Here is a 14,219-nt window from a genome sequence, read left to right on the forward strand (position 1 = left end):
AAGACAGTAGTCAGTGCATTAGTTGAGAGTACAATACAACAGATGTCTCTATGAAAACTAAAACCTGCAGCATCAATGCACAACTGCTACATTGAAACCCACTAAAATATCCCATTGAAATATCCCATCCCATTGGAGTCATTGAAACCCACTAAAATATCCCAAAGGAGACTTTGGAGAAATATCTGCACCAGGGGAACAGCTGCATCCAGAACTTAGAATTTTAGGTATTGAGAAACCTGATGTCATGACCTATATCCCTGAGATGGCCCAGTGGCCAAAACCGAAACTTTACATGAAAATATATATATGTTTTTAAACTGTCTGTTTATCTAAATGTTATTTCCTTTTTCACATTATCTATGCCCTAGATTTTGGGGGCTGAGAATTCTTCAGCAGAATTTGAGGACAAGCTCCAGAAAGGATCATCCAGCATTAAGACACCCACCCAGTACTCCTGCTTAATTCATTTGGAGAGTTGTCCTGATTTTGGTTCAAGTGGAAATTCAGGAAATACCCTGGATGATAATAATACTTTAATTTTAAACTCGCGCTTGCAGGACTTCTCACGGGCGGCTCCCTTCCTATGGAATAGCCTGCCTGCCGCCATCAGACTCTCCCCTAGTCTTGCATCTTTTAAGAAGTGCCTTAAAACCCATCTCTTTAGGAAAGCTTATGGCCTCCAATACTAACCCCTACCTCACATACCTGTCTCTTGCCCTCTCCTAAAGGGCAGCCCACCTTATTTGATTGCAAATTCCTGTCCTAATGTGTTTTACACCCCACCTCCTATAGAATGTAAGCTCGATCGAGCAGGGTCCTCTTCAACCTATTGTTCCTGTAAGTTTATTCGTAATTGTCCTATTTATAGTTAAATCCCCTCTCATAATATTGTAAAGCGCTACGGAATCTGTTGGCGCTATATAAATGGCAATAATAATAATAAATAATACTTCTAAGAATCTGCTTGCAATATTTACTCCTACACATGGTCTCCCATCTAAGCCGGAGGGCTCCGGGTGAGTTTGAGCTAATTGGTCATGTACTGGTGGCTGAGGTGAATGAAGATGTCAGCTTAGCGGTATAAGTTGTCTCAGGTATTACATACACTAGCTAAATGAACTGTGCTGTAAATTCAGTGTAAGGAAATGCAACAACAAGGAGCTGAAACATATTGGCTCAGACAAAGCATGCAGTTTGATTGGACAGCAGAATGTCACCCTCTCACCTGTCTGGGTGGCCCAGATCAAGAAGGCTGCGGCATTGCCGGGAGAGCTGTGCAATCGTCTCCTCGTAGTTCTCAATGGTTTGTTCCACCATAAGGTGCTTCTTCAGTAGTTGAAGTGTGCTTTGTTCATCCTGGGGAGAGATTTAAAGGTACATCAGACAGTCGGGTTTTGAAAAATAACATTTCTGAAAGGGTGGCACAGATCCCCACGGTTATATATCCAAAAAGGGGAGAGAGAACGGAGAGAAAAAAGATGGGTGAGAGAAGAGAGGTTATTAGAAAAAGGAGAGTAAGATGTGAGCGATTAAAAAGGCTGAGGGGTATAATAAATAAAAAAAGGGAGAGGGTAGAAATATAAAGGAGATAGAGAATTAAGAAGGAGCATGGTGACTGTTAAAAGGACAATGCTACTACCCCACTTTCTTTTACCCTAGGAATATAAGCACAGCATTACCTCTAGTTTGATTTAATACACAGAAATCGCTTATTATTTTGTCTATAAGTATGTTCTGTATGGTTTGTTACAATCCCTTTGGTATCTACATTCAAAATTAATATGTGCATCATGGATGCTTCCAATCAGCTAAAACTACAGCCTTTTCTCATTTACAGCCTCTGAGTGTCACTGTGAACCCCCCTGCAGTCTGCAATGTCTGGGTCTCACCTTGCCCTTATCATCGTTCATCATGAGAAGTTCCTGCTCGCTGAGCCACGTCTCCACCTCTCCCACATCAAAGTAATACTGCTGGACTTGGTAACTGATATCGAGAAGCTGCTGCCTCCGTTCAGATTGCTCGCGGAGCAGGTCCCACATCTCACGCAGGTTCTCGTAGCCAATACGCACACCCTCTGCTTCTGGAGTCCGGATACTTGCGATGGCTCCAGCTCGCTCCAAAATGTCATCAACGCGAGACGAATGGACCTGGATCTCACGTCGCAGGTTCTAGCAGAAAAGGTCAATAGTTAATAGATTCTCTGATAATCCACACATTCTATAACAATCAATACATTCAGCGACCGTCAATGCATTCTCCAATAATGAATATAATCAATGCATTTTCCAATAATCAGTAATTCCCAAACAAACAACACATTGTACAAAAAGTAATATATTATCCAAAAATCTATACATTCTACAATTATCAATACATTTTAGCAGTAATCAATATATTCTCCAATAACCAGTGGGGTTTACTGACTAAACACCAAACTGCACTAAAAAAAAAAAATAAAAAAAAAAAATTGCAGACTGACGTTAAGTGCAAAGTATTGTTGAGTTGGGGATTTTTCTTACATTTTGTGATTTTGTGACTTTGTGACTGTCTCGTAGCCTTACAAACAGATTGCATGCTTTGATCAACTGTAAAACACACAGCAGGACTGTCTGACCCTTCCTTAAATAATATACATTTGTGATTTTCAGGTGGAATGTGAAAAAGGTTCTGGGATTATTTGCATATTCCTAATGGCATTCTGGGACAGTATGAAAACATGCTATATCAGATTTGCTGTGTCTGGGACAATGTCATGCAAAGCAGAGCTGCTCATGGCTGGGAGTTGGTTAGTTCACACCCTAACCCAGGATAACCTTCAGCTCTCTACGTGTTTTGGACTACATCTCCCATAATGCTCTTACAACCAAAATGCTGGCAAAGCATCAGCTGAGATGTAGTCCAAACAATCTGGATTGCCGTAAGTTGTCTACCCCTGCACCTGTGCTTTGTATTAATTTGCATATCTCCAGTTACGGACGGGCCAGGAGAGGAGATGTGTAGAGAGGTGATAGTGTGTCTCCACAGCTCCCTTCCCAGCACATGGTCACTGGAAGAGAAACTGGACTGATTGTGCTTGCTGTCCAGACGTTTGACCATTCATAAATACCCGAGCTGTTCGCAGGTTGCTGGAGGTGTGACTCCAAGTCGGCCTCTCACCTGATTTTTCTTGGTAAACTGCTGCACCGTTTGCAAGTTGCTTCCATACTCCTTGGATGTGGCGAGCGGGAGTCTCTCTTGGACCCAGAACTGGCACAAGTCAAACACAGAAAATAATAAGACATCAGCAGAAAGATACGACATACCCATAGAATCCTTAACTTGATCCCCTCACTGAGTCCATAAACCTGTCATAATATCCCCTTCTACTACAAGAACCATCTGTCTTTCTTTGCAGGAAATGTTTTGTCCCTGTATACTTTCCATTATCTAATACACAGGAGTTGATTTGTTCCTAAAATGTTCCATTAGCTCCTCTATAAATGAGGATTGATGACTCTATTCTGTTATGAGATTAATGATTTTATACTCACAATTTCATCCTCTAGGTCTCGTGTGACCTGATGCACCTCTTTAGAAGCCAAAAGGATCCTTCTGCGCTCCTTGAGAGGCTCAATCAGGCGGACGATCCTGGTCCCGACTTCGTTCTGTTTCTCCTCCACAGCCTCTTGGCTTGCCACGTCCAGAGGGAGGGAGGCGATCTGAGCTTGAAGCATTCCCATCTCTTTATACCATTCCTCCATCTGAGATTCCATGGTCTGTATGAAGGGAGCAAACTGAGAGCTAAGACATTGGGGCAAGAGGCCCTCCATGGTCTTCCGTTGGAGATACCATGGCCTATGGAAAGGGAGCAAACTGAGAGCTAAGATATTGGGGCAAGATGCCCTGCCTGGTTTTCCAGATTAAAGGGACCATGGCCTGCGGAAAGGAAGCAAACTGAGAGCTAAGATATTGGGGCAAGAGGCCCTGCCTACCTGGTCTTCCATTGGAGATACCATGGCCTACGGAAAGGGAGCAAACGGAGAGTTAAGACATCAAAGCAAAAGGCCCTTCCTGGTCTTCAATTAAAGGGACCATGGCCTAAGAGCTAAGATATTGGGGCAAGATGTCCTGCCTGGTTTTCCAGATTAAAGGGACCATGGCCTGCGGAAAGGGAGCAAACTGAGAGCTAAGATATTGGGGCAAGAGGTCCTACCTGGTCTTCAATTAAAGGGACCATGGCCTACGGAAAGGGAGCAAACTGAGAGCTAAGACAGTGGGGCTAAAGGCCCTGCCTGGTCTTCCATTGGAGATACCATGGCCTACTGAAAGGGAGCAAACGGAGAGCTAAGACAGTGGGGCTAAAGGCCCTGCCTGGTCTTCCATTAAAGGTACCATGGCCTACGGAAAGAGAGCAAACGGAGAGCTAAGACAGTGGGGAAAGAGGCCTTGCCTGGTCTTCCATTGGAGATACCATGGCCTACGGAAAGGGAGCAAACTGATGACCAATTTAGAGTGGAGGAAAAAAATAGAAGTGAAAACACAAAACCACCTTTCAAGCAGAAAAAGTGTTAGAAAAATTGATAAATCTGTTACATCACCAAAGAAATGGCATAAAACTGTCTTCCTGTCAAAAATGTTTCAAAAGACTGATCCTGCTCTGCCTTGAGAAATGAAAATCCAGTTTGCTCAATTTATACTGTTAGATTCCCACAATTGGTATTTATTGGCCTAAGTTTTGCAAATTATATTTTTCATTTATAACAATTCATCAATTGGAAAATAATAATAACCTTACATTAAATCGTCCGTTACATGTTCCCCTAGTCCTGCTTTCTAACGGTCAGCCATCGCTCACTACAACTAGACCTCTGGCTCTCGCCGTAACGTCTGCCCGTGTCGTGACATTTTATCTATAAATCACTTTCACTAATAGTCAGTACACAGCGTACACTTGGCTGCCTTTCTGATTGGGTGCTCACTTTCTATCATTCTATTTCTTTCTAACTTATTATGCGACTGGTGCAGGACTCCAGTGGTTAGCTGAATTGACCCAGCAATTTCCTGATTAAAGTAGACCCCTGTGGCTGTAAATAGGGGACTTACCGAGGCAAGTCCTAGTTTTTTTAATGCTAATTCTCGTTACAATTGTTAAAATTCTTCATACAATTTCGTTCTATCAATTCAGTCTTGAAGGAAGTACAGGAGAGAGAAGAGAAGGAGAATTCATTTAAACTTGACTACGTTTACAGGAGTCACATCTCCCACCCCCTGCGCTGCAGATACTTCAGTCAGTTTCAGAGGCCGTGGCACTATGGCGTTTATTCGTTAAACCAACAATTGAGGGAAGCAGGCAGGGAACGTTTGCAAATTTTAGGAAGAAAAAACAGATTTTTTTTTCCCAATTCAGTTATTTTGGTCTAATACTTACAGTTTCTCTGTCAAATCTCCACAATTCCCAGCTTCGCAAACAAAGCCCATTATGTAACCATTTCGGAAGCAAAAATGAATCCGCTCTCACAGACAGAGGGTTAAAAGCTGTGCTAACAGAATGTGAAATATTCCATAGGGACCAGTCTCTAAATACTATCTGATAAAGCCCTCTCTGACCCTGTATCAGTGATCCCTACACATTTTACGACACAATAGGCGTGTAAGGGTCTCCAACGCACCTAGATTTCTAAAAAATCCTTTCTATGTGATAATACCCCAATGATCTCCAAAGGGATGGGGGGGGAGAGGGAGGGGGCAAAAGGAATTGGGTCAAACTCCAAAATACTGTAAGATATTTAGTGATATTTAAAATAAAACAAACGTAGAAGATTCCCCTTTCATTTACGGGATGTGTTGCTATTTTTTTTGTTAAACCTTTAGGTGCAGTAACTAAACTTTGAGTTTTGAGATTTTGATAAAATCTGATAAAGCGACAAGCCGTTCGCCAGCTGTAAAAAGCTGCATGTTGACGAGTTTTTTTTGTTTTTGTTTTTCTCCAATTGGATTATTTTGTCCTAAATTTAGCAACGAGGATATCACTTCATCAAAGCAAGCTGAAAACTCAAGTTTTAAATGAATCCCCCTGAGACACAGAGAAGTACAGCCAGAAAGAAGCAAGACGTGAGAAGGAAGGAGTGGAGATGAAGGATGATTTGGAGAGATAACACACAGGACTACTGTACCCTGATGCAGGCAAGCAGTTTGGCCTGAGACACAAACTGCTTAGTGATGTTGGATGGTTATTCTGGCGCTATCTGCCACATGCCGATTAAAGGGGAGAATGGCTCACTGTTGGATGGAAAAGCACATTGGATGTAAACAACAGATCCACGTACAACCCTTCCCTCCCGCCCCAAACTATGATATGTACACGGAACACGATAAACTATTCTGATCCAGCATGGTCACACTGTAAGAATGGAGTATAGAATAGTCAGCTTGGCTCTCTGCAGCTGCTGGTGGCTGGACATCATGTGGTCACAGTTTGTCAGCAGCTGCAGAGCTACAGGTAGATTATTCTGCGCTGGGTTTTAGAGGTCCTACCTTCGCCAACTCTTACAGGCCATGGTTTACATACACACACAGCTGAGCTATGTGCTCACACTCCCATTATTCACGGGCGGCAGCAATGGCTATAGTAATCCCTGCATTACATGTCTATCCTATTAAGGGTTAATATGAATACCCTCACGGTCTCGAGATATTTTAGCTGTAAGTGCCTTTTTTTTTTTCTTTTTTAGAGGTTTTGCCTTCATGTGGCAGGTGAGCTTACAATCTAGTGCCCATTGAAGTTGTACTAAAGCCTCCAGCTATTTAAATGTGCATTGGGATTTGAGATAGCCCGCAGGTAACTTGCTTTTGTTCCATGGTTTATACATGGCATCATTGCAAGGGCTCATAAATATTACAGAGACAGGACATAGAAATGCTCAAAATGAAACCATTGTCTGAAAGTATTGGAAAATTCCTTGAGAGAGTTTAAGAACTGTTTGTAACAGAGATCACAAACTATGGCCCTCCAATTGTTCATAGCCTAACATTCTTTGAATGCAATAAATTGCTAGTGAATCAAACATTCTGTTTTAAGGATTCAGCAGAAGCTTAAGGCAAATCAGCTGTAAGCCACTTTCTGGTAATTGGTCTAAATGTTGTGGCATTTAATGACGGCCACATAATGTCACTGTGTTATAGGGCATTGGTCCTGATAATGCACAGCCGACAATGGCCGACTATTACCTTCCTTGATAAATCTACTCCGATCTAACACCAAACCTGCTACCAATAGTATGAAAAAAAATACTCGTGATCTCCAAAAGGAGTCTATGATTGGGCATAACATAACCTCAAATAACAGAAGAATATCCAACTCTTTGTTGCCACATTTTCCTTTGCATGTGAGGAATAGCTTTAAAACAGATTATATTTGTTTTAGAAACTGCTGACTCATTTTAGAGCATGTTAACACAACATAAAATGTGACGTGAAAGGACGTAATGAGAAATCGACCAGATAGGTCTACTCTATGGTTACATATTGAAATTGGTGACAACATTGACTCTGTTCGGACAACAATTTAATGAAAGCATAAAAAATGGCCATATTATATGGATGTAGACATAAGGCCACCATATCAACTATGGACATTGACGTTGATATACATTGACGTATCTATAACCAATAAATCAAGACTTAATACTTAACAATAAGCAAACCCACCTCAAGCTTTTTTAGTTGTGTATTAACATTGGAGACATCTGGAACATGTTCCACTGGCTGCAGTTGTTCTTCCAATCTATGAAGCCTTTTGCCGAGGTCAGAATAGTTTTGAACCACCAGGTCCGCCTTGTTACAATGGAAGAGTTGCTGTGCCTTCTCCTGCGTACTAGACTCAAGTTCAACCCAACACTGTCGGATCTCCTCAATCTTCTTCTTCACCACCCCGGCCAGCTCCGGCTTCTCTTGGATAAGCTGGTTTCCTTCCTGTACAAATGAAACCTAACTGAATGAATCCTATTTCAAGGTTTCCCTGCTAGTGTTCATGTCCACCAATAATAATGCATACCACAAGCTGCAAGCTTTCCTTAAAGACTCATACCTACCCCAAATTTACGGAGATTCAATTAGTCACAGGTAACAGGACAATGGCATCTATGTAATATTTCAGATAGACGTTTCAAACTATTTATTATGTTTGGATAACCTTTTAAAAATATTTTTTCAAAATATTAATATATGAAAATATATCAAAATAACAACGTATTAAATCATTCTAAAACCTTATCCAAAAATATTAAATCAAGCCCAATATTAGACATTTTGCCCAGACATTCTCTTACAATGGTCTTATAATCTCCCCAAACTTGTGAAATTTATAAGGATTTCTCATGCTTCTTTTAACAGAAAAAAACAATTCACACATCGAAGGGTGAAATTTTACCTCTTAATATACTAGTGAGATAAAGTGGTTCCTGGTTTATCCCATAATGTGAGGTTCCCGGTTTATCCCATAATGTGAGGTTCCCGGTTTATCCCATAATGTGAGGTTCCTGGTTTATCCCATAATGTGAGGTTCCCGGTTTATCCCATAATGTGAGGTTCCTGGTTTATCCCATAATGTGAGGTTCCCGGTTTATCCCATAATGTGAGGTTCCCGGTTTATCCCATAATGTGAGGTTCCCAGTTTATCCCATAATGTGAGGTTCCCAGTTTATCTCATAATGGGAGGATCCCAGTTTATCCAGTAATGTGAGGTTTTCGGTTTATCCCAGTAATGTGAGGTTCCCGGTTTATCCCATAATGTGAGGTTCCCAGTAATGTGAGGTTCCTGGTTTATCCCAGTTATTGGAGGTTTTCGGTTTATCCCAGTAATGTGAAGTTCCCGGTTTATCCCATAATGTGAGGTTTCCAGTAATGTGAGGTTCCCGGTTTATCCCATAGTGAGGTTCCCAGTTTATCCCAGTAATGTGAGGTTCCCAGTTTATCCCAGTAATTCGAGGTTCCCAGTTTATCCGAGTAATTCGAGGTCCCCAGTTTATCCCAGTAATAGGAGGCTCCCAGTTTTTCCCATAATGCCAGTTTATCCCAGTAATGTGAGGTTTCCAGTTTATCCCATAATGTGAGGATCCCAGTTTATCCCAGTAATAGGAGGTTCCCAGTTTTTCCCATAATGTGAGGTTCCCAGTTTACCCCAGTAATATGAGGTTCCCAGTTTATCCCAGTAATGTAAGGTTCCCAGTTTATCCCAGTAATGTGAGGTTCCCAGTTTATCCAGTAATGTGAGGTTTTCGGTTTATCACAGTAATGTGAGGTTCCCGGTTTATCCCATAATGTGAGGTTCCCAGTAATGTGAGGTTCCTGGTTTATCCCAGTTATTTGAGGTTCCCAGTTTATCCAGTAATCTAAGATTCCCAGTAATCTGAGGTTCCCAGTTTATCCGAGTAATGTGAGGTTCCCAGTTTATCCCAGTAATTCGAGGTTCCCAGTTTATCCGAGTAATTCGAGGTTCCCAGTTTATCCCAGTAATAGGAGGTTCCCAGTTTATCCCATAATGTGAGGTTCCCAGTTTATCCCAGTAATGTGAGGTTTCCAGTTTATCCCATAATGTGAGGATCCCAGTTTATCCCAGTAATAGGAGGTTCACAGTTTTTCCCATAATGTGAGGTTCCCAGTTTATCCCAGTAATGTGAGGTTTCCAGTTTATCCCATAATGTGAGGATCCCAGTTTATCCCAGTAATAGGAGGTTCACAGTTTTTCCCATAATGTGAGGTTCCCAGTTTATCCCAGTAATAGGAGGCTCCCAGTTTTTCCCATAATGCCAGTTTATCCCAGTAATGTGAGGTTTCCAGTTTATCCCATAATGTGAGGATCCCAGTTTATCCCAGTAATAGGAGGTTCCCAGTTTTTCCCATAATGTGAGGTTCCCAGTTTACCCCAGTAATATGAGGTTCCCAGTTTATCCCAGTAATGTAAGGTTCCCAGTTTATCCCAGTAATGTGAGGTTCCCAGTTTATCCAGTAATGTGAGGTTTTCGGTTTATCACAGTAATGTGAGGTTCCCGGTTTATCCCATAATGTGAGGTTCCCAGTAATGTGAGGTTCCTGGTTTATCCCAGTTATTTGAGGTTCCCAGTTTATCCAGTAATCTAAGATTCCCAGTAATCTGAGGTTCCCAGTTTATCCGAGTAATGTGAGGTTCCCAGTTTATCCCAGTAATTCGAGGTTCCCAGTTTATCCGAGTAATTCGAGGTTCCCAGTTTATCCCAGTAATAGGAGGTTCCCAGTTTATCCCATAATGTGAGGTTCCCAGTTTATCCCAGTAATGTGAGGTTTCCAGTTTATCCCATAATGTGAGGATCCCAGTTTATCCCAGTAATAGGAGGTTCACAGTTTTTCCCATAATGTGAGGTTCCCAGTTTATCCCAGTAATGTGAGGTTTCCAGTTTATCCCATAATGTGAGGATCCCAGTTTATCCCAGTAATAGGAGGTTCACAGTTTTTCCCATAATGTGAGGTTCCCAGTTTACCCCAGTAATATGAGGTTCCCAGTTCATCCCAGTAATGTGAGGTTCCCAGTTTCCCAGTAATGTGAGCTTCCCAGTTTATCCCATAATGTAAGGATCCCAGTTTATCCCAGTAATAGGAGGTTCACAGTTGTTCCCATAATGTGAGGTTCCCAGTTTTTCCCATAATGTGAGGTTCCCAGTTTACCCCAGTAATATGAGGTTCCCAGTTCATCCCAGTAATGTGAGGTTCCCAGTTTCCCAGTAATGTGAGCTTCCCAGTTTATCCCATAATGTAAGGATCCCAGTTTATCCCAGTAATAGGAGGTTCACAGTTGTTCCCATAATGTGAGGTTCCCAGTTTATCCCAGTAATGTGAGGTTTCCAGTTTATTCCATAATAAGAGGTTCCCAGTTTATCCCATAATATAAGGTTCCCAGTTTATCCAGTAATGTGAGGTTCCCAGTTTATCCTAGTAATTAGAGTTTCCCAGTTTATCCCAGTAATGTGAGGTTCCCGGTTTATCCCATAATGTGAGGTTCACAGTTTATCCAGTAATGTGAGGTTCACAGTTTATCCAGTAATGTGAGGTTCCCATTTTATCCTAGTAATGTGAGGTTCCTGGTTTATCCCAGTAATGTGAGGTTCCCGGTTTATCCTAGTAATGTGAGGTTCCTGGTTTATCCCAGTAATGTGAGGTTCCCGGTTTATCCCAGTAATGTGAGGTTCCCGGTTTATCCCAGTAATGTGAGGTTCCCAGTTATGTGAGGTTCCCAGTTTATCCCAGTAATGTGAGATTCCCAGTTTATCCCATAATGTGAGGTTCCCAGTTTATCCCATGTGAGGTTCCCAGATTATCCCATAATGTGAGGTTCCCAGATTATCCCATAATGTGAGGTTCCTGGTTTATCCCAGTAATGTGAGGTTCCCAGTTTATCCCATAATGTGAGGTTCCTGGTTGATCCCATAATGTGAGGTTTATCCCAGTAATTCAAGGTTCCCAGTTTATCCAGTAATGTGGGGTTCCCAGTTTATCCAGTAATGTGGGGTTCCCAGTTTATCCAGTAATGTGGGGTTCCCAGTTTATCCCATAATGTGAGGTTCCTGGTTTATCCCATAATGTGAGGTTCCCGGTTTATCCCATAATGTGAGGTTCCCGGTTTATCCCATAATGTGAGGTTTATCCTAGTAATTCAAGGTTCCCAGTTTATCCAGTAATGTGGGGTTCCCAGTTTATCCAGTAATGTGGGGTTCCCAGTTTATCCCATAATGTGAGGTTCCCAGTTTATCCAGTAATGTGAGGTTCCCGGTTTATCCCATAATGTGAGTTTCCTGGTTTATCCCATAATGTGAGGTTTCCAGTTTATCGCATAATGTGAGGTTCCCGGTTTATCGCATAATGTGAGGTTCCCGGTTTATCGCATAATGTGAGGTTCCCGGTTTATCGCATAATGTGAGGTTCCCGGTTTATCCCATAATGTGAGGTTCCCGGTTTATCCCATAATGTGAGGTTCCCAGTTTATCCAGTAATGTGAGGTTCCCGGTTTATCCCATAATGTGAGTTTCCTGGTTTATCCCATAATGTGAGGTTTCCAGTTTATCGCATAATGTGAGGTTCCCGGTTTATCGCATAATGTGAGGTTCCCGGTTTATCGCATAATGTGAGGTTCCCGGTTTATCCCATAATGTGAGGTTCCCGGTTTATCCCATAATGTGAGGTTCCCAGTTTATCCCAGAAATGTGAGGTTCCCAGTAATGTGAGGTTCCCAGTTTATACCATAATGTGAGGTTCCCGGTTTATCCCATAATGTGAGGTTTCCAGTTTATCGCATAATGTGAGGTTCCCGGTTTATCGCATAATGTGAGGTTCCCAGTTTATCGCATAATGTGAGGTTTCCGGTTTATCCCATAATGTGAGGTTCCCGGTTTATCCCATAATGTGAGGTTCCCGGTTTATCCCATAATGTGAGGTTCCCGGTTTATCCCATAATGTGAGGTTCCTGGTTTATCCTATAATGTGAGGTTCCCGGTTTATCCCAGTAATGTGAGGTTCCCAGTAATGTGAGGTTCCCAGTTTATCCCATAATGTGAGGTTCCCAGTTTATCCCATAATGGGAGGATCCCAGTTTATCCAGTAATGTGAGGTTTCCTGTTTATTCCAGTAATGTGAGGTTCCCAGTTTATCCCATAATGTGAGGTTCCCAGTTTATCCCATAATGTGAGGTTCCCAGTAATGTGAGGTTCCTGGTTTATCCCAGTTATTTGAGGTTCCCAGTTTATTCAGTAATCTGAGGTTCCCGGTTTATCCCATAATGTGAGGTTCCCAGTAATGTGAGGTTCCTGGTTTATCCCAGTAATGTGAGGTTCCCAGTTTATCCCAGTAATTCGAGGTTCCCAGTTTATCCCATAATGTGAGGATCCCAGTTTATCCCAGTAATATAAGGTTCCCAGTTTATCCCATAATATAAGGTTCCCAGTTTATCCAGTAATGTGAGTTTCCCAGTTTATCCCATAATGTGAGGTTCCCAGTTTATCCCATAATGTGAGGTTCCCAGTTTATCCGATAATATTAGGTTCCCAGTTTATCCAGTAATGTGAGGTTCCCATTTTATCCCAGTAATGTGAGGTTCCCGGTTTATCCCATAATGTGAGGTTCCCGGTTTATCCCAGTAATGTGAGGTTCCCGTTTATCCCATAATGTGAGGTTCCCAGTTTATCCCATAATGTGAGGTTCCCAGTTCATCCCAGTAATGTGAGGTTCCCAGTTTATCCCATAATGTGAGGTTCCCAGTTTATCCCAGTAATGTGAGGTTCACAGTTATGTGAGGTTCCTGGTTTATCCCAGTTATGTGAGGTTCCCAGTTGATCCCAGTAATGTGAGGTTCCCAGTTTATCCCATAATGTGAGGTTTATCCCAGTAATTCAAGGTTCCCAGTTTATCCAGTAATGTGAGGTTCCCAGTTTATCCCAGTAATTCGACGTTCCCAGTTAATCCCATAAATTCGAGGTTCCCAGTTTATCCCAGTAATGGGAGGATCCCAGTTTATCCCAGTAATGTGAGGTTCCTAGTTTATCCCATAATGTGGGGTTCCCGGTTTATCCCATAATGTGAGGTTTATCCCAGTATTTCAAGGTTCCCAGTTTATCCCAGTAATGTGAGGTTCCCAGTTTATCCCAGTAATGTGAGGTTCCCAGTTTATCCCAGTAATGTGAGGTTCCCAGTTTATCCCAGTAATGTGAGGTTCCCAGTTTATCCCATAATGTGAGGTTCCCAGTAATGTAAGGTTCCTGGTTTATCCCAGTAATGTGAGGTTCCCGGTTTATCCAGTAATTTGAGGTTCCCAGTTTATCCCAGTAATTCGCGGTTCCCAGTTTATCCCATAATGTGAGGTTCCCAGTTTATGTATCCCATAATTTTAAGTTCACGGTTTATCCCATAATGTGAGTTCCCAGTTAATCCCATAATGTGAGATTCCTAGTTTATCCCATAATGTGAGGTTCCCAGTTTATCCCATAATGTGAGGTTCCCAGTTTATCCCATAATGTGAGGTTCCCAGTTTATCCAGTAATATGAGGTTCCCAGTTTCTCCAGTAATGTGAGGTTCCTGGTTTCTCCAGTAATGTGAGGTTCTCAGTTTATCCCATAATGTGAGTTTCCCAGTAATGTGAGGTTCCCAGTTTATCCAGTAATGTGAGGTTCCTGATTTATCCAGTAATGTGAGGTTCCTGATTTATCCAGTAATGTGA

The 14,219-nt window shown here is 42.0% G+C and overlaps 1 protein-coding gene across 2 annotated transcripts in view; it reads right to left on the bottom strand.

Moving 5' to 3' along the window:
- The window catches only part of SPTBN4 (spectrin beta, non-erythrocytic 4), a 142,565-nt gene that overhangs the window by 18,700 nt on the left and 109,646 nt on the right, over window positions 1-14,219 (bottom strand). For both annotated transcript variants that reach the window (XM_063431082.1, XM_063431083.1), the window contains 5 exons: window positions 7,690-7,953; window positions 3,534-3,758; window positions 3,160-3,249; window positions 1,893-2,171; window positions 1,229-1,359 (listed from right to left, as the gene is read on the bottom strand). In XM_063431082.1, coding sequence (XP_063287152.1) covers window positions 1,229-1,359; window positions 1,893-2,171; window positions 3,160-3,249; window positions 3,534-3,758; window positions 7,690-7,953 — 989 coding nt within the window. The remainder of the gene's footprint in view (window positions 1-1,228; window positions 1,360-1,892; window positions 2,172-3,159; window positions 3,250-3,533; window positions 3,759-7,689; window positions 7,954-14,219) is intronic.

The sequence above is a fragment of the Pelobates fuscus genome, chromosome 9 (assembly GCF_036172605.1).
Source record: "Pelobates fuscus isolate aPelFus1 chromosome 9, aPelFus1.pri, whole genome shotgun sequence".
NCBI lineage: Eukaryota > Metazoa > Chordata > Amphibia > Anura > Pelobatidae > Pelobates > Pelobates fuscus.